The sequence below is a fragment of the Osmerus eperlanus genome, chromosome 7, assembly GCF_963692335.1.
Source record: "Osmerus eperlanus chromosome 7, fOsmEpe2.1, whole genome shotgun sequence".
Taxonomy (NCBI): domain Eukaryota; kingdom Metazoa; phylum Chordata; class Actinopteri; order Osmeriformes; family Osmeridae; genus Osmerus; species Osmerus eperlanus.
The window spans coordinates 19,408,059-19,428,453 of record NC_085024.1 but is presented as its reverse complement, the minus strand read 5'-3'; the positions used below and the strand labels follow the sequence as shown (position 1 = coordinate 19,428,453).

At 46.0% G+C, this 20,395-nt stretch overlaps 2 protein-coding genes across 2 annotated transcripts; one reads left to right on the top strand and one right to left on the bottom strand.

The window, feature by feature from the left end:
* Positions 1-7,393: 7,393 nt before the first annotated feature.
* Positions 7,394-10,398, top strand: cited4b (Cbp/p300-interacting transactivator, with Glu/Asp-rich carboxy-terminal domain, 4b). Its single transcript, XM_062465659.1, has 2 exons — positions 7,394-7,608; positions 8,609-10,398. The coding sequence occupies exon 2, from the start codon at positions 8,618-8,620 to the stop codon at positions 9,410-9,412; it is 795 nt and encodes a 264-aa protein (XP_062321643.1). The 5' UTR covers positions 7,394-7,608; positions 8,609-8,617; the 3' UTR covers positions 9,413-10,398.
* Positions 10,399-14,188: 3,790 nt separating this feature from the next.
* On the bottom strand, positions 14,189-19,904 carry LOC134023855 (polycomb protein SCMH1-like). Its single transcript, XM_062466214.1, has 3 exons — positions 19,642-19,904; positions 19,398-19,524; positions 14,189-14,292 (listed from the first exon to the last, which is right to left on the bottom strand). Exons 1-3 carry the CDS (start codon positions 19,777-19,779, stop codon positions 14,189-14,191), a joined length of 369 nt encoding a protein of 122 aa, XP_062322198.1. The 5' UTR covers positions 19,780-19,904.
* Between the last annotated feature and the right edge of the window lie 491 nt (positions 19,905-20,395).

Below are 20,395 nucleotides of genomic sequence, written 5' to 3'. Positions count from 1 at the left end.
GTCTTGGATAAGCCTGTGCCCTTCGCCTCATGCTACAGCTCTCTCTCTTCTATCTCTCTCTTTCTGTTGCCGTCCTGTGTATTTCTCACACACACACACACACACGCTCACACCACTACCCCGACACTCTTGCCAATTTAATAAACAGCGGCTTTTCCATGTGAATCTCTCCCACTGCTTCCTGGCCAGAGCGACAACAGAGTGTGGGTGGGTGGAATAACAGGAAGTGGACAACCCAGCCTAGGACGAGGTGGGCAGCTGTCCGCCTGACGGCGTCCACTCTCGCTTCACCAGCCTGCGCTGGAGAAAGGGATCCCATCAGGACAGGCTGTGGCACCAGCCAAGAGACTTCCCAGACAGGAAGGAGGTTCGGCCTGTTTCCTGCTTCTCAGGTTCCATGGGGTTTTTTTTTGTTAGTTTTTTAGACACTGGTAATGTGTCACCCATAAGAGGACCATGGTGGCTTTATGGGAATAGGTTCTGTACAGGATACAGCAACTGCAGAGTTCAGAGGATTCACAATGTGTGTGTTTGTGTGTGTGTGTGTGTGTGTGTGGGTGTGTGTGGGTGGGTGTGTGTGTGTGTGTGTGTGTGTGTGTGTGTGTGTGTGTGTGTGTGTGTGTGTGTGTGTGTGTGTGTGGAATAAATGGCCACGCTACAGATTGCCATCTTCATTGCATTTTAGCTTCTTTGTGAATATCTTTTAACAACATCAACCCACAACATTTATACAATCTAACATTTCCTTTAAGCTCTCCAGCATAAAGGCAAACGTTGTTCGAATCTTCCATTCACATGTGGACACAATGTTGACCAATTATTCTTTCTTATTTGGGCAACACAAGAGGCAATAGCCCTGACAGGCTAGGCTCAGCTGTTTAACAGCCCAGTAAAGACACTCTGTGAGAGGACAACAGTCAGCACTACTGGAGGAGATATTTGGATTCCCAGAAATCCTGCAATGTGTACATGTCACATTGTAGAATTTCCGAGAGCAAACGTGGGATACCAAAAAAGAAAATGGAAAAAAAGAATGTAGGTCATAAACTGGGTTGTAGAGCATCAGAATTGCCTGCATACTGTTTCTGTGGTACGAAATACAAGCTCACGACGCAGTGTCAGAAGGAGAGAAACTGTCTTTGTAGGCAATCTTTCTATGCCTAGAACCACAAGGTGAATTGTTTGTGTTTGTGTTTAGGTTTGGGTGTGTTTAGGTTTGGGTGACTGTCCCACAGGAGGCTGCTCAACTGCGTGGCTCCCTGTCATATTTACACCCCAAGATTTATTTTGGAGACGCAAGCAGTCGCCCCCCGTCACACAGACACACCAGATCTGTTTACAGTCTGTCAAAAGACAGAGGGGGGAGGGAGGAGGGAGAAAGAGAGAAAGGGAGTGAGCGAGAGAAGGATAGTGAGTGAGAGAGAGAGATTCAAGAAAGAGACAAAAAAAAAAAAAAGAGTTGGGGTGGATTAAGAGAGAGAGAGAGAGAGAGAGAGAGAGAGAGAGAGAGAGAGAGAGAGAGAGAGAGAGAGGGTGGGTGTCGGTGGGTGCTTTGCCCCCCCCCCCCCCCCCCCCCCCCTTGGCTCATTCTGACATCTGTGAGTCAATTAGCTGACTGGAGAGAAAACATCCCTGCCCCCTTCCACCAAACACACCCCAGCCAGCCAGCCAGTCAGGCCCAGACAGACAGCCAGTTTCAGCGAGCTCCAGCAGCCTCAGCCAGCCCTGGTGAGAGCTTTTGGGGGAGGGGTGCTAGCTGGTGGGGGTGGAGGGTGAGGAGGTTGGATGTCAAGAATGTGGCTCATGGTCTGCTCTTTTGTGTGTTTTGTGCAAGATGAATGGAGGCCTGGGCTGCTGGTGTGCTAGCTAACTACAGGCACCCCATTGACTTGTGTCAAAAAGCCTCCAAAAGCCTTCTTGGCCTGCCTCTGTGAAATAAGACACAGGAATAACACGCAGGGTGAACAACTTAACCGCCCACACTCCATATACACAAACACCTCTCGCAAATCGACTGTTCTCTCTCTCTCTCTCTCTCTCTCCCCGTTCCTACTTTGATGTATACCTGATCTCTGCATTCTCCTTTCTCTATCTCTCTCCGTTATCTCTCTCTGTCTCTGCCATGTTCTAAGTGTGGTTATTGTGTCTGGAGAGGGGGATGCTCTTTTTTGCACCCCCCCCCTTCCTCCCCATGCGCCCCACATTGCCTTCCCTGCTCGTCCCCAATGTCTTCCTTATCCTGAGGCTACGACTATGGAAATATGCTTCAGTCACAATGCTAATTATTTAAGAGCCATCACCTCATTAACAGTACTGGGAAGATAATAAATGATTAATGGGTCGTTCTTCTTCATGTCACTGTTCTCTCTCTCTCTTTCTTCACCTCTTTCTTTCCACATCAACTCTTCCTTCCACCTACAGTGTTAGTCAACACTGGTCCTCTATCTCCTTGTTTGGTCAGCTTCCTGCCAGTCACTCGCTGTGAGAACTGATGGACATGCTTTGATTGGCTGACAAGGAGGAAGTGTTGTGAGGGGAACACTATGGTCTCCGTAGTTACTGATGATCCTCTGCGCAGATTATTACACTGGAAGACCGTACCGCATGGAAATATGTTAGCTCACACAGAGCTATCAGTGCTCCCAGTGACGACAGTTGATGTGTCATAAGGAGTTCAGAAGAGGAAGAGAGCTATAAGTACAGAAGAGCTACTTCTGTACTTACTGTAAGTCGCTCTGGATAAGGGCGTCTGCTAAATGACTAATTGTAAATGCATACTTTACACTTACAACATACTCTGGTACAAGCAGCTGATCCATGGTGCTGTATCAATCTTTGCGGTTGGCTCGTACTCTTTAGCTACCGAGAATGGCTTGATGAATTACTCTAGTTCCAGAACCCATTAATAGATGTGACCCTGTGGATGAAGTATGGAGACAGTGAGAACACATGGGTTTGGGCAGTAGATTGGTAACTCTCACTTGGTGAATGGAGAATGCGGTAGTAGAAGAGAAAGAGGTTTAGTCATGAGTGAAACGAGTCACCCATTGAAAGTGTGCCTGCGCCGTTCCTGCCAGCGTGACAACACCGAACCAAGTGAAAACAGACACGTGTCAGTTGACGGTCTCAAACAGTGACTGACCAAAGTCCATTCAAACGAGAGCATAAAGTCGGACAGAAAAATAAATCCTCACAGGGTTGAAATGACGGTCGAGCAGAAACCACATGCTCCAGACCCAGCCCCCCCCCCCGAGGGCCACGGGTGGCAGTTACCAGCCCCCCCCCACTCCACCGCCAAACACACAAACTTTCCTCACCCATCCAGCAGGCACCTCCCCCCCCCCCCCTCCACCCTTCCTCCTCCAGCCTCAGCCTTATTGCCCTGAGCCGAGCTGCTTGACTGAACTCCATTCTGATTGGTTAGCTGAGGCCAAGTGGAGGAAGCCATGGTTGTATTTATAGAGCTCTCTCTCATTTACCAGAATAATAACACTCCCCCCCCCCACACCCTTTCAATGAGCTGAGGGAAACACTTTTTCAAACAGCCAGGAAACACTCTTACTTGAAGTTGAAGGCATAAAGTAATGGAGGGTTGGTACGGCCCCCGCTGTAACAGATCAGAGGTCGTTCACCTGAGGCTCTGTTCCCCACAGTTGTTTTCTAAGGCTAGTATGAAGTTCCTGCTATTTCAGCTAACTGTTTTTCTACTCTCCAACTTATTGTTCCACTGAATAACAACAACTGCTGTTGGATTGATCTCGACAGTGAGGTAGGAGGCATCAATCAAGCCTGACCTGGTTTCGAGGCGCTACAACCAATCTCATTGAATCACACAGCAGCCCTGTTCCTGTCGTGGCATGTGCAGGCTTCTCCTCAGCCCTGTGCCATATGGTTCCCTCTGCGCCGTAGGCCCCCCGGCTCCGCCACAACCCACGGCTCGGCATGCTACGAGCGTCTCACTGAGATCAAGACTATTGGATTAACGTGGTGTAGTCTGCAGCTTCTGGATCAGTGTCCACTCTCAAGATTTACATTTTACATTTACATTTAGTCATTTAGCAGACGCTCTTATCCAGAGCGACTTACAGTAAGTACAGGGACATTCCCCCCGAGGCAAGTAGGGTGAAGTGCCTTGCCCAAGGACACAACGTCAGTTGGCATGACCGGGAATCGAACTGGCAACCTTCGGATAACTGCCCGATTCCCTCACCGCTCAGCCACCTGACTCCCCCTCAAGATGATAGTTTCTGTAGGGGGCCGAGTTAGGATTAGGCTGTTCCCAGGTCAGTTCGTTTAGCTGATTTGCTGAGTCTGGGTTGAAGGCATAGATGTCTTTTGAGCCATTGTTGTAATCCGGTCTTTTCTGTAAACATGGTGAAACCTATCTAGGCTGAGCCAGTCAAACATTGCAGTGCTTCTCATGCAGGGCTTTGTAAACTGTACATTGGTTTAACGGTGGGTCTCACTGTTGAAAGAACGGTATGAAAAGCCAAATCAACGGGTGGAAGAAATGGAATAAGCCAAAAGCATGTTGATATAGAGCAACGGCTTTAAATGGCAAGTCATAAACCACATAAATAAACAAGTGGGTGTGAACAGTCAACATTCAAAAACTCTCATTTCCTAACTTCTGTGTTCTACTTAGATTTGTCCAGAAGGAGCAGACTATGGAATGAAAGAACTCGAGCGGTAGCCATCAGTGATAATCTAAACTGCTTTGATAAGAGGCAAGACTAGAGAGGAGTAGTTTGAGTACAGTCAGTGGCATCGCTGACACATGACTACTAACACCAACCCAATGAGAAGACGTCTCTCTCTCTTTCAGCCTACTTGTTTTAAACCACATTTCACTGTCTGCTAACTGTGTCTCAATCGGCACTGGGAAATGCCAGCGGCGTGGGAACTGACGCATGGGAAGTCAGAGACCAGTTCAGCTGTCTCCACGGAAACTTCAGCTCTGTTACACAAAAAAGGAACTGGAGGTGAGTGACAGCGAGGTCACGGCTGAATGTCCTCCGACCGCTAGGTGTCTTTAATGTTGACTTGGAAGCTAACTCTGCTAGCTCGTCAACAGTGTTCTTGATGTGTGTTGGGTTTTTGCAATGCCCTTCTACCCGGTTACTGGCGAGCCACACGAAGGAGGGATCACACCAAAATCACGCCCACATTCTGGAGAGGGAGAAGGAAAACAATGTTCTTTAATAACCTGGGTTAGGGTTAGGGTCGGGTTAGGGTTAGTCGGGTTATTAATCAGAAGGTTGTTGGTTCAATTCCCAGCCGTGCCAAATGACGTTGTGTCCTTGGGAAAGGCACTTCACCCTACTTGCCTCGGGGGAATGTCCCTGTACTTACTGTCAGTCGCTCTGGATAAGAGCGTCTGCTAAATGACTACATGTAAATGTAACCTGGAGTTCCAACTACAACAGAACAGAGAAACTGCATTCCAAGAAGGGCTTTCACCAGGCGTCTGGACAGACAACAATACATAGGAGACTGTTGTTGGCACATGTAATAATGGACATTACGGTGTGTGAATGTTGTGGAGAAACTGACTGAACTGTTGATGGGGATGGGGGAAGGGGGGAACAAGCCTCTACTCTACACAGGCTTCCATGACACACACAAGACACAATATGTGAAATAGGAACTGAACCTTGCATTCCCACAGACAACCACACACACGCAGACACAAACACACACACATACTAGGCTTAAATCAATAGCAACGGTCAGGCTGTTTGGAAGCTCCTCCCCCAACCTTTGGGCCGTGGCGAGAAAGAGGAGGAGAGACCAGCGGGGTCAGAATACAAAACAGAACATGGGACAAATTGAAATAGATGGGACTGGAGGCTACCTTCCATGTGCAATGTACTTGGGATTTCTACATTTAAGCAGGCCACACTGTGGTGTGTACAAAGAATATCTTACAGTTACATCACTTTCTCTTTTATTGCTGCTGATCAGTAAACCATTTGAATCGCTTGGACCCCCAAAGGAAAGTCCAGGTCTGGTGGTACTTTTGTACAGGCATGATAAGGTTAACTAGTTCTTATGCAAATTGGCATATGGGGGGGGGGGGGGTGTTCCTGGCAAAGAACAAAAGAAAGTGCCAATGCAGATGTAAATGTGTGTCTGTTAGATATGACCTTGTACGTAATGGCACATTCAGTAAACAGACAGGGCCATCAAACCTCAATGAGAATTAGTTGATTCTGTTTCGTCTGAACGGACTGGTTGGGTGAGTTTAATCAACACTCCACACCCAGGGCAGAGTCGTTACCACAAGCTTAAAGTGACCGGCCAATGTCAAACAATGACACAAACGACAGCGCAGCGCATTGGTTACCCATCAACAGATGAGCTCTTCAAGATCCGGATTTGCTCTCCGACCGTATAAGTAGCGGCGTTCATCTGCAATCACAGGACAGCGTCCTTGTCCTAGAGTAGGCAATCAAAGAGGCACGTGCATCTGCAGAACACACTCTCTCCCTCCCTCCCTCCCTCCCTCTCTCTCTCCCTCTCTCCCTCCCTCCCTCCCTCTCTCTCTCTCTCTCTCTCTCTCCCGTCTCTCTCTCTCCTCCCCTCTCCCCCCCTCTCTCTCTCCCTCCCTCCCTCTCTCTCTCCCTCTGTCTCTCTCTCTCCTTCACTCTCTCCCTCTCTCTCCCTCACTCTCTCCCTCTCTCCAGCAGCCACAGCAGTACATTCTGCAGCCGGTGTGGCCTAGAATAGCACAGGCATTCCACTGGCCTGCTCTACCCCCCCCCCTCCCTACCCCCCCCCCCCCCCCCCCCCACACACACACACACACCCTTGCCTCCTGATCAGGCAGTACACAGCAGCCTGGTGGGTCACATGGACACATAGTGATCTTGGAGATGAGACTCTCACACACTCGCTGGCATAGGGCAACACAGTGCACAATGCACATTGAGGCTGCACACACAAACACACGTGCACACAATGGGTTTACGCACAAGCTAGTACACGCAGCCCACACCTGCATGTACACCTACATTATATATATAATTAACCTATCTATGTATCCATCTGTGTATCTATATATTTATATATCTGTCTATTTATCTATCTATCTGTCTATGTATCTGTCTATTGTGATGAACAAAACAGCTACATTATTCAGCACTCACCAATTATGCATTAGCCTAAAACATGGCTAACAGTAACTTAAACTCAAACCCACACAGTAATCCATGAAGACAAGAGGGGTAATGTGTGAATAAAAAAAGAGTTATTTAAATTGGCTGGTGTGTCACAGTACTCCACGCCGTTTTTTTCTCTGCCCATGCACAATTATATTAAGAAGGGCCAATAGGAACAAAGAAGAGGCTGGACTGTAGCTCCACCTCTCCCCCACTGCCTTCCTCTGAGCTTTTTAGATGTACATAATCCCTGAGTTGACCCAGAAAATAGGCAGTCGTTTCAAGATCTGATGCGGCAGTCTTTGTGCATAGTCCCCGTTTGAGCATGAAGTGTAACCCTGTGGAATACAGATTGTAATCCAGAGGAACCTCGCCTTGCAGAACGAAACCTGAATAAGAAATTGTAGCACTAGCAAGTCGCTCAACTTTACAACCCGAGCGGATTTGGGTGAGTGTTTGTTGCAAAGATTTTATTGCAGAATTCGGGAACTGTTGTGTCTGTGTGAATGTCTTGGGGTGGCCGTTCCATTGTTTGCCGTTCTCTCTTAAATACGCGAGTAAATCGACTATGCATTTACACATTTTCTCGAAACTTGTTAAACATATTATTTACTAAAGGATTTTTAGTGTGAATTGAATAGTTGTTATATTTGACTAACATTATGACTACAACGAACGGAACGTAGCGACTCGGTTGTTGTTTGAGAGATGTGGTAGGATGTTTCTTTGTTGCATTCTTCCATCCGTACGTAAAATTAAATTTTCTTTTCTTTTCGTCTGAATTGGAAGGCCACGTAGAGGTAATTTAAACCAGTAGCGATTTAATTTGAATGTTGTGTAGGCTATGTGTCTGGTGTTCGGATTCGGATTCATTCATCCGAATTTCCAGTTGTGTAGGTAGAGTAGATGTTGACTATCGCCTGCCTGCATTTTAGTCGTAGACACAAAGGGGGCCATGTGCAACTAAACCGAAAAAGGGTCTTTCGTCTATTCCTGTTTATGGATGACAAGAAGCTTGGCAGACCTTTTGTCAGGAAGCGTCTCATGCAATCTGGCCGCGAATAGCCCACAATGTAGCCGGGAGCATTGTAACAATTTTGGAAAATCACATCGTTCAAGTGTAGCTCAAGATCAATGGTTGTTTTTTGAACTACTTATCCCCAATCTTTACCAACCCAACGGGACAACATGGCAGTGAGCTAATGTTATGCATTTAACCGACTCGTCTTTCGTGATAGCCATTAATATGTCAATGCCAGTAAATTTGCCAGTGGCAGAGGCACAACAATGTCAACCTAGAGCCAGCCACTCTACTGAAAGACCCCGCTGCCACATGTTATGTGTGGTGTGCACATCCCCTCTGCCTAACGGGGAGAAACCAACCACATCCGTGATACCCATCAAGTCATGTGACCTAACCGTGTCTCTTCCTCTCTGCACCCCGACAGTAAGGCGGCATGGCGGACCACCTGATGATGCCCATGAACCACGGTTCGACGGGCGGCGGTCTCCACGGCTACAGGATGGGCATGAACGGTGGCCTGCAGGCAGGTCACCAGCAGCACGGCGCCCAGCCTGGCATGAGGGCGCTGCCCAACGGCCAGATGATGCAGCACTACAGCGGCGGCGGTCCGCAGCAAGCCAACATGGAGGCGGCCATGAGGCAGAGACATGGCATGGTAGCTGGGATGAACGGAGCCCAGATGGGCCACCACCACCAGATGACCCCTGGGAACATGATGTACAACGGTCAGGCACAGCAGCAACAGCATCATCACATGCACCAGCAACCGCAGCAGCAACAACAACAACAACAACAACAGCAGCAGCATCAACAACAACAACAGCAGCAGCAACATCCACAACAGGCCCAGCACCCGCAACAGCAACAACAGTTCATGAACGGGGGAATGACGTCCCAGCAGCTCATGGCTAGCATGCACCTGCAGAAACTCAACACCCAGTACCACGGACACCCACTGGGGCCTATGAACGGGAACCACATGGGGGGCGGGCCCCAGTACCGCATGGGCCCGGCCCAGCTGGCTAACATGCAGCACATGGCAGGCCCGGCCCTGGCCCTCAACGGCATGGACGCGGACATGATCGACGAGGAGGTGCTGACCTCCCTGGTCATGGAACTGGGCCTCGACCGGGTCCAGGAGCTCCCCGAACTCTTCCTGGGTCAAAATGAATTTGACTTTATCTCTGACTTTGTGAGCAAACAGCAGCCCAGCACAGTCAGCTGCTGAGGCGCAGAGCAGCTGCCCCTGACTGTACTTATGAGAGAAGAGACGCCGGGGAGGGAGGGGGGGGGGGGAGGGGGGAACGGAGGCGCGAGACTTGTGCTAATGGCTAACCGCTCGGATCTCTCGTTTTCGTGTGCCTCTCTCGGTACCCAGGCCAGGGTGCAGTGAGAGGGGGAGAAGAGAGGGAGGCTAACTCTGGATGTGCTACGAGACAGCGCTGGGGGTTTCGTTAGTGCCGACGGCCCACACACGCGGCTCTTTATCGGGTTTGGTCCTGCCCCCTGCCTCCTCTCTCCTCTCTCCAGGACATGAATGTAACAAACTGCTGAGACCCCCCTAGAAGCCACTCACGATCAATGTTAAGACGCTGTGTTGCCTCTCATCCTGGACTGTATGGCAGTTTAGCAGTAAAAAATGTATTTATTTATTACTCGTCAGAGAAATTAATATAGAACAAAACCAGATACCGACTGAGATCTTCAGCAGAGGATCAAGATGTTTTGGGGAGGGGGGGGGGGCTGGGGGGGATTGGGGAGGGCCGTGGTTAAGGTCTCTTAAAATATTTGAGGAAATTGGAAAATGGTTTTAGCTTCGCTGTAAAAACAAACCCTCTTCCCCAACATGGATTTCTTTGAGTTTGGAGGTTCTCTCTTGCCACTGAGAACAGAGGTTCAAACTGGAATGTGATCTCATGCATTTGAATGGGAGACCATCAGAATTGGATAGTTCACTGTGGCGGGTATGGCTTCTTTTCGGTGTGAAGTTGATTTTTTTTTTTTACTCAACCTACTGCTTGTACTGTATGAAGCCGCCGAACTACAGAGAGGATTACACTGTCTGTTCTATGGAAGATGTAGAACCGCCTTAATCATGCAGATTTTATTTATTTGTTTCTTTTTAATCTTCTACCTTTTTGTGGTGGAGATGGATGGGGTTGGATTGTGTTTGTGAGGGCGTTTTGAGGATCAATAAAGACAGCCTGGACATAAGTGTGGCCTGCTTTTGCATTTATTGCTCAACTCTCCACATGCAGAAAAGGAAGTGAAATGCTCTAGCTAGTTAACCTGTTCTCAGTGCCGTTGAGCATGTGGGGGGAAACCTAATGTTTTACGACCAAGGTTCCAAAGATTGTGTATACAAATGAATTCATGTGACCGATATTAAGTGAAGACAGGTTGTGTTGGATGCCACCTATTGCAGGAGTTCTGGAAAAAGATTTGTAATGACCAAAGCAGGCAGCAGACGTGTGTTTGTGGTTGGGGGAGGAGCACCACCAGGTTAATCTATGCTTACCTTGAGGCAGAGGGACAGCTTCAATAGTGACTATCATCTGCTCTCAATTTGCCTAGTTGACGCAAAAACTAATATGAAATGGAAAAGGCTCCTAACAATAATTATGGCCTGACTAGCAACAGAAAATATACAAAATGTAGTTAATAAAATCCAACTGAAAATAATGTTTAGATGGCGCTTGGTTAGCATACGGTTCACACTTAGCCTTAGGGCTCAAAGTTCATGGTTGATATCTTACGGGATTGTCATGGACATGTGTAACATTCATTGTTTAGGTGTTTATTAGAACTATTACAGGATGGCACAACATAATTTATTGAACCCTATTGTCAACACTAGACAACTGTATCCACTAAAATGTCCCTTTTTTAGTTCAGTCTCATTAGTTTCATTATTGCCCAACTGAAGCACAGTATGGTAGCATTCTCAGTTTAAATATATTTGTTTTAACAATGGCTCTTGCTTTAGTTGGAAGCCCTGATAACATATTTGAAGTGGTGTGGAGTGGGCCCATGTCATCTTTAGAATGTGCCCCATGTTGGCAGTCAGCAGAGTAACTGTTGCTGGGTTACTGCCCAGCACAAACAATGGTCTTCCTGAAACCCCCAGAGGTGCATGGGGTACATTGTCATGGTCTGCCACCAAAACATGTAAATCTTATAATTGTGGGGTACACACCCCAAAGGTCCTCCTTCAGCAACAATTAAGACTCGAAACTTTTGTTTCCTAATCATTCTGACTGGATTTGGCTGGTGTTTTGCTCTCACAATCCCTTGTTATGTCTCCTTCTGAATTGAAGGCAGCCAGTCTAGACATAGGCTAAGCAGGGTGTGTGACTGGAGACGTTTACAGTTAGGCTTGCTCGTATCTGTTTTTCTCTTTTTCTCTCAGCTCTACCCACAACAACTGCAGGATATGCCACACGCCTTCCTGTGGTGGCTTGCTGCTTTCTCGATATAAGTCAAGCACCGAAAGCCACATGGAAGAAAGAGAAAGAAAAGCAAGACCGAAAGCTAAATGATATGTATACGTAGAAAAAGGGGGAGGGATTTCTCCAGTTTGAAAATGGAAATTGTGTGGACGTGTTTTTTTTGTTGAATACCAGGGGGTTTATTTACTTGGGGTTTACCCATAAAATGTATATCACATCTGCTCATAAACAGCGTTCAAGCGCCAGAATATCTTAACAGAGGCCCCAAAAAGTATTTGAATGTTACACCTAGAAACTGCCCTTACAGAGCTGGCATTCCCTTGCTCTCTATTAGGCCCCTTTCACGCCAGCATCCCTGTTCCAGCATCCCATTCCTATATGCTGAGAAAGCCTCGAGTTGGTTTGCTATTTCTAGGCCCCCGGTACAGCTGGTGCCAAGCCCCTCTCAGAGCTCAGGGTAATCTCAGGATCCCCTCCACCAATCGGAGGACGAGAGACCATTTGCCAGAGTCACGCATGGCCTGTGCCCCCCCTCCTCCTCCTCCTCCTCCCATGCCCACCCCCTCGCACCCAGTAGTGTGGTGCAGGGACACATTGGATAATCAAACACGCTGGTCAGCTGTGAGATACATTTACATTTAGTCATTTAGCAGACACTCTTATCCAGAGCGACTTACAGTAAGTACAGGGACATTCTCCCCAAAGCAAGGTGGAAAGTGGAAAGTGCCTTGCTCGACATTGTGTTAAAACACAACGTCATTTGAGGTGGCCGGGAATCGAACCAACAACCTTCTGATTAATAGCCCGACTCCCTAACCGCTCAGCCATCTGACCCCCCAGATACAATGTGCTGTGAGTGTGGCACGGATTGATCTGGCTGACACGACCACCAGCAAAGATGAGAATGTTTAAAGTGGGGTCTTTGGATCGTTTACTGCCGTCTATTTGACTTCTAGACAGCGTGTTGTGAAGACAGCAATTAGAGAGCCTGTTATTTGAAAATAGTTGCAGATTTATAGACTAGTGATTTAAAGTCATTTTGCCATTCTACGTACAGACGTGCTCAAATATGTTGTTACCCCTCCAAAAAAACACAATGCACATTTTCCTCTGAAATAACTTGAAACCAACAAAAGTAATTGGCATCCATCTTTGTTTATTCAATTTTTAATCAAAATAGGACTGATTTTATTGCTTTTCTTTTCTTTTGTTTAACAACATAATAAATAATAAAACAAATGAAAATGGCATTGACAAAAATAATGGGACCCTCAACCAATTATTTAGTTTCTGTAGCTCTCAACTAGAGCCCGACCGATAAAGGATTTTTAAGCCCAATACCGATACAAATGGTGATTTAAAAATCTGATATTCCGATATCGGCCGATTTTTTAAAATCCAGAAACGAGTAACAAAACAAACTGATTTCCCCAACAGTAGTTATTTGTAGTTTACATTTAGTCACTTTTAGCAGAAGTTCCTATCCAGAGCGACTAAGTACAGGGACATTCCCCGAGGCAAGTAAGGTTAAGTGCCTTGCCCAAGGACATAACGTCATTTGACACGGCCAGAAATCGAACCAGCAACCTTCTGATTAATAGCCCGATTCCCTAACTGCTCAGCCATCTGACTCCTGTTATTATTTCCTCACTAAAATATGATAATGCAGTTTCTGATAAATAAAATGTATACAAATACAAACTTAATATATGAAACTTAAGTTTAGATAAAGATATAAGATATAAAAAAAACATTAATATTCATTTATCGGTCATTACAAATGCCGATACCGATAGTTTGAAAAATGCCTAATATCGGCCCGCCAATATATCGGTCGGGCTCTACTCTCAACGAGACTTCTGCACTTGTTAACAGGTAGTTTGGCCCACTGTGCCTGTGCAAACTGCTCCAGCTGTTTAAGGTTGATGTGTGCCTTCTCCAGACTGCAAGTTTCTGTTATTTGTATAGATGTTCAGTAGGATTCCGATCAAGACTCAAAAGAAGACCATTTCAGAACAGTTTTCTACTTATCTATTCTTGGGTGCTTTTAGCTGTGTATTAGGTCATTATCCTGTTGGAGGACCCGTGACCTGTGACAGAGCTTTCTGACACTGGGTATGTTTTGTTCCAGAATGCCTTGATAGTCTTGAGATTTCATTGTGCTCTTCACAGATTCAAGGTACCTTGTGCCAGGCACAGCACAGCAAGCCTCCTTCATGTTTCACTGTAGGTACGGTGTTCTTTTCTTTGAAAGATTCATTTTTTCATCTGCAAACAGAGCTGATGTGACACGCCAAAAAGCTCAGTTTTTGACATCTGTCCAAAGGACGTTTTTCCCAGAAGGATTGTGGTTTGTCAACATACATTTGAGCAAATTCCAGTCTGGCTTTTTCATGTCTTTCTTTCAACAGTGGAGTCCTCCTAGGTCTTATTCCATAGAGGCACTTTCGCTCAAAAAGTAACGGATGGTATAATCCGAAACTGAACAGAACAGAACCACCTCGGAGTTCAGCTTGTATCTCCTTGGCAGTTCCCCTTGGTTCTTTTCCTCCCATTCACACTATCCTTCGGTTCAATCTGGGGTTGATTTTCCTCTTGCGGCCGCGCCCAGGGAGGTTGGCTCCAGTTCCATGGACCTTGAACTTCTTCATATTTGCAACTGTCACAGGAACATCAAGCTGCATGGAGATGTTCTCATAGCCTTTACCTTTATCAAGCTTGTCTATTATTGTCTTTCTGATCTTAGACAACTCTCTCTTTTGCTTTCTCTGGTCCATGTTCAGTGTGGTGCACACAATGATACCAAACGGCACAGTGACTACTTTCCTCCAGTTAAACAAGCTGAACGACTGATTACAAGATTGGAGACGTGTGATACTGAGTCAAGAAATTAATTGGTTTGGAAAATCACTATAATCCAATTATTTATTTTCTCTTCTAAGGGGTACCAACAAATGTGTCCAGGTCATTTTAGAATATCTTTGTAACTTGAGCAATAATTCATATCTTGTCACTGCTTCTTTGCTTTATTAAATGACATACCAAAGGCATGCAAGTATACATGATTCAATAGTTGATGTCATCCCTTTTCAGGTGGAATGAAGCATTATTTCAGCGAGCTGTAAGGGTACCAACAAATTTGAGCATTTCTGTATTTGAAGAGGTAGACTAAAGTAGACATTTAACACAGATTTAAATCTCCTGTGTGATTCTGAGAGAAAAATACAATGCCATAGATAGATCTAGTGACAGCTGAATAAGTCTCTTGTGAATACAAGTTTGGGTGAAAAGATGGTGACAAGTGCTCCAACATGTCTACAGCGTTTGCATGGTATGATTGTGTTGAGGTTGTTAGGGGACCTGGATCTGAACACATTAACCGGACATCTCTGTGTCCACACAATAAACCAAAGAGGAGGGGACCTAATTTACTGCACACCACATTCAAGCCGAACTTCCTGCTTTTACAGATCAACTGTCATTTTGCGTGGCCTCTTAATACTGAAATTTGTTGGATGGAAATGACCATCCATCCCACCCGTTTATTTGAAAGAGAAATCATCTTATTTTTAAATGCCTTTTTGGAAGTTCCTCGCTTTGGAATAATGGTTTGGAACATTATCTATATGTCGTTCTAGCTGCATGGCTCTTAAAAATGCACTGGGTGCTTCTTAAGTGAGGTTGCTTTTTTGTCTAGTAGGGTAAAGCGCATGGTAATTGTGTCGCACATTAAACTAGAGAGGGTACAATTTCTGGGGAAATTGTAGGGTGTGCTTGCTTGCGTCGGTTGCACTGAAGCATTTTTTTTTTGCTGCTCATTTACAACTGAAAATACGAGTGAAGTGTAGAATGAAATAGATGTCTTCTCATTTCACCTGCAAGAGGCAGCCTCATCGTTGAAACAAAACGAATAAATTGGGCAGACCGGTGTAAAAATTGACCTAATCTCTATGATTTAAACGTCATTTTAAGTTTTTCCCTTCTCATGATATTTTCAGGCATTTAGCCTACTCATTGCATTCATTCATTAATAAAGAACCCCTTTGAAGATTATTCTACGACGTTACCCGGCAGTAGAAGATGCAATCGCGATTCAAACAGTACCATCTGCTAACTGAAAATATGCCCCCCAAAACGTAAATAAGCTTGACATTTATTTAGTGGAAAATCGCTCATTCATAAAAAGCTCACTGGTAGCGATCATTGTCAGTAACAACGCAAAATGCGATATAGCCCTGTGTGGAGAAGCTTCCCCGGTAAATTGTACTACTACGGTACAGTACTAGACTACTGCTGTGTTCGTCTTGGTAGCGATTGCGTTGGTTGAATTGGATTTAACGTTCCGTTGTACGGTTTAAGCTGAAATTAATTATTTTCATGAACAGATTGACAACGTTTAGGCTGTGGCAATGAAGTTCAGGTTAGTAGTTAGATAGACTTTTGATTTAAGTAAGGGGAGTGCCGAACATGTTCTGTCGCCGTTTGACTTCCTAAACAGCTGTGTAGTGTATATGTTTTTGTAGTGTGTCTCACGTAAGCTACAGCGTTGCAGTGAGCTACACTGGTTTGAAACCACAGGTAATGGTAATTTCACCAACAAATCGTTTACTAATGTCAGAATAAACCCTACAACGAAAATGTATATGTGAGGAATGTTTATTTTAACGATTGAAAACAGATAACGCTACATCATAGACCACTGTAGTATGTGTTGCCCGGGCAACACAGGCTAATGTCATGATGCTAATACTTCAGTGAAATAGTAGACTACTGTTTCCGAAAGTAGATGTACTTCCATAATAATATCAGCTTATACTGTACATTACACATGACAATTGTGTGTCATATCACAAAGTAAAATGAGTAAATAGTTATCACCCTGGCCTCTTTGCTTGTGGCGTTTCTGCAGCTGCCTTGCAGTAAAGCTATAGTTAGCCTAGCTATCCCCCAAGTAGTGATGGGTCGTTCGCGAACGATCCGGCTCTAAGAGCCGGCTCTTGAAGGTGAACGTCGGGAGCTGGCTCGCATATCTGAAGAGCCGACTCTATTTTTAATAGATTAATACAGCCTATAAAAACTAAATGATTATGAAATAATGAATTTTAATTGTATTTAAAATAATTGACTAATTCAAAGAACAACAAAAAAATACTTGTAGGCTTAAAGGCGCACACGATCATCCTCACATTCTGTTCCTGTCAATCCTGCATGAGGGAGGGCCGAGCCAACTCACACAGTCAGAGAGTAGTCAAAACTCAAAGGAGAGCCATGACAAATCAATGCATTTTTTAAGATATGTGGTTACGGTCGAGTATGATTTCATTTCATAATTTAATTCAAATTGTTTTCACACCTATCATAGTGAAATTCATAGTTAAAACATGTATTTTTTAAAGAGCCGTTCGGGAGCCAAAAGAGCCGGCTCTTTTTAGTGAGCTGAGCCATACGAGCCGGCTCACGAAAAAGAGCCGGAATGCCCATCACTACCCCCAAGTTAACAGATGCGAAACGAATGTTCTGCCAAAGGTAGTCACGCGTGTTTTCGTGACGTTAGTGATGTAGTGACGTTAGTAACGTCAGTGACTGTGGCTAGCAAATTAGCCACCGTTAGCTTCACTTTTCGCCACAAAAACTTAACTTCAGCCTAAACCATGCAACGGAACGTAAATTCCAATAGAAGCAACTCAATCGCTACCAAGACGAAACTTTTGACACCTACTTTGTCTATGTAGGCCAAATATTGACTGAGTTTTAGGGGGGCAAAAAGAATAATAATAATATATATGTGAGAGAACAAAGGTTGTGCCCTTGCCGAAGGCAAAGCACACCCAATTAATTCGCATATACTTCCACAAGCCTTTTGAAAATCATTTTGTTTTCTGTACATGTCATGCTGTACTCCAGTAGACCTACATTCTGTCAAGGCGACCAGCCATATGTACAACCCCTCTCTGCTTCATATCTCAAGCCTCTGGCTTGTTAGGGCAGGTGATATTAAAGGTTGCTTGGTGACTAGAAACTCCCATTCGCTCCTCTTCCCAAACCTTGGCAGCTGAATGGTTTGTGTTTCTTTGAAGTGAAAGAGTGAGTAAATTATTCATTTCCCTGCTTGGAGCTGCAGATTACTTATCCCTCTATCCAGGGCGAACAGGTTGGCACGTTCAGATGTATGTACTATGAACAGGACACTGTGTCACTTGATGGCTCAGAGCTTGTGTGCTAATCCTCTGACGATGGCCTTGATATGCAGCGACAGACGCAACCAAGACGGTATACAAAAGAAGGCGGTTGCAAATATGTTGACTTGCTAACCGACGTACAAAGACTACAGCATGTCTACACATAGTACATTTTCGGCGTACAGGTGAAGTCGTGTTAATGAGCCTCGTTTGTGTGTTAGTCCTTGAGAGCTAACATGCGCGCTGCCATGTGAGAGACCGTCCAACGTTTCTGCAACCTTTCCTGTTAGCTGCGCACCATCTGCAGGGACGTGGGGGGTCGCTGGGATGGGGTTTCTCAGCTGCGATGGTCTACCAAACAAGGTCGCCGCAGCCCACGAAGAGGAGCAGCTCATCGCTCAGCGGGCACGCCGTGATCTGAAGATGTCAGACCCGAACCCTACCGGCACCGCCACACACGGGCCTTCATATGACAGCCAAAGGAATTCTGCAGGGATTCATAGATGGAGCTGGCCTTACAACGTTTATTTTTCTCTCACTGCTTCTCTTCTCTCACTCAGGAAACCAGTAGACTTATGTCTAACTGAACCTGAAACACACTGACCTCTGCTCTACTTTCACTAACGGTCCTGTCAGTGATCAACATCATATTTTGTACAGGACTTCTTCAAGCGCAACCTTTTTGTAAAATCTAAATGTCATCATAGTTTATGAAAACCAGTCACCAGTGTAGGGTGATTCTGGAAAATGCCTCTTACACATAGCAAAACTGACATGCTTCAAACTCAATGAACCATATATGGTGAATGGAAGTCATAGTATTGTGACACAATGACTCAAATTAATAAATTATTTGGACACAGCTTCTGAGTATATGGGTGTTTTTCTTTAAAAGCTGAGATCTTTCAGATGAAATTCCAAACACTCATCTTGATACAGCAATATCTGTAGTGAGTGGGTGGGTGGGTGAATTTTGAGCCCTTTTTAAAATGCCTATTCCACCTGTCAGTGCTGTGTGCATCTGAGCAGGTGCATCCACTGTTTGTGAAACCTGCTCCACAGTCCAACCACAACAGGCAGAGCAAGGAGCAGGTCTCTATAAATAACTGTGTCTGCGATGACACCTTGGCTACTATTAGATATCAACAAACATGCGCTTTACCTATAGACTCTGAGCTTGCCATTTATCTATGCTTTGCACAAACATACACACCCTTATCTGCAACAATCAGTGAGTTTGGTCAGTTCACTCAGTCCCCCCCCCCCCCCCCGTGACAGGATGTGGTTAAACTTGCTGCATGCTGCTTCCTGTTCATCCGAAAATGTCAAGCTTTAGCAGCAACATTTACATTTAGTCATTTAGCAGACGCTCTTATCCAGAGCGACTTACAGTAAGTACAGGGACATTCTAACCGAGGCAAGTAGGGTGAAGTGCCTTGCCCAAGGACACAACGTCAGTTGGCATGACCGGGAATCGAACTGTCAACCTTCGGATTACTAGCCCGATTCCCTCACCGCTCAGCCAACTGACTCCACTTGAAACTGCATGTCATGCGTGAGGAAAGCGATGCGGAGCGTGCAGTACCAGTGGGAGCCTGCAGGGCTGAGCTAGGGATGGAGGCGTTGTCCATGGGCACAGAGCTGGTGTCTGGCTCTGGGGTGCTGCTGGTGGGAGACGTGGGCACAGGGTCGGGCACCACCCGGGGTTTCCTCTGCCATGTACACACACACACACCCACACTTATCAGATACAAGCATTTCCCTCAGCACTTCAGGTTTGTTTTGGACAGAGTAAGGAAGGTGGGAATATCTGGGACTGCGTCTGTCACCTTGCTGCCTGGCTTGGGCCCCCTTTTCTTTGGGATCTTGATGGGTTCTGCTTGGGCCTGCTGCAGGGCCATCCTCTCGGGCCAGTTGGCAGGCAGACGTCCTCTGGGCCGTGACACCGGCCGCCCCGGGCCCACCATGGCCCCCTCTAGCCAGGCTGCACGCTTAGCCCAGCCCAGCTAGGGAAGAGAGAGATGAAGAGAGAAAGAGATATAGAGACAAGGGGATAAAGAGAGGGAGAGAGGGGGAGGGAGAGAGAGCGGGGGAGAGAGAGAGAGAGAGAGAGAGAGAGGGGGAGGGAGGGATCGATCGAGGGAGGGTTCGATTCCCTGGCACAGCCGGGGAATCGAACTGGCAACCTTCAGATTACTAGCCCGCTTCCCTAACCGCTCAGCCACCTGACTCCCAGCAACGTTGAAGGGCCGACGTACGATACTCTACCCTTATATACAAAATGAGGCCAATTCCTCCACTACCTTTGTACGACAGGGAATGAAACTCACGTTTCAAAATTCATCCGTAAAAGGCACTTGTGAGTTTTTAAACACAGGGATGTAGGCTACAATCCTCTACGAAACAAGCCAAATTCCTTTCGGATAATGTAATGCTGTAACATTGTAAGGATTAGGTTATGGTGCAAATGTATCACTGAGCCATGGAGCAATAGAGCCTGTCAATGTGCATCTCCCTTCCGACTAGATTCAGACCAACTGACTGAACTCATGGCAAGGCATGTGCCTGTACCTGAAGGGGAAA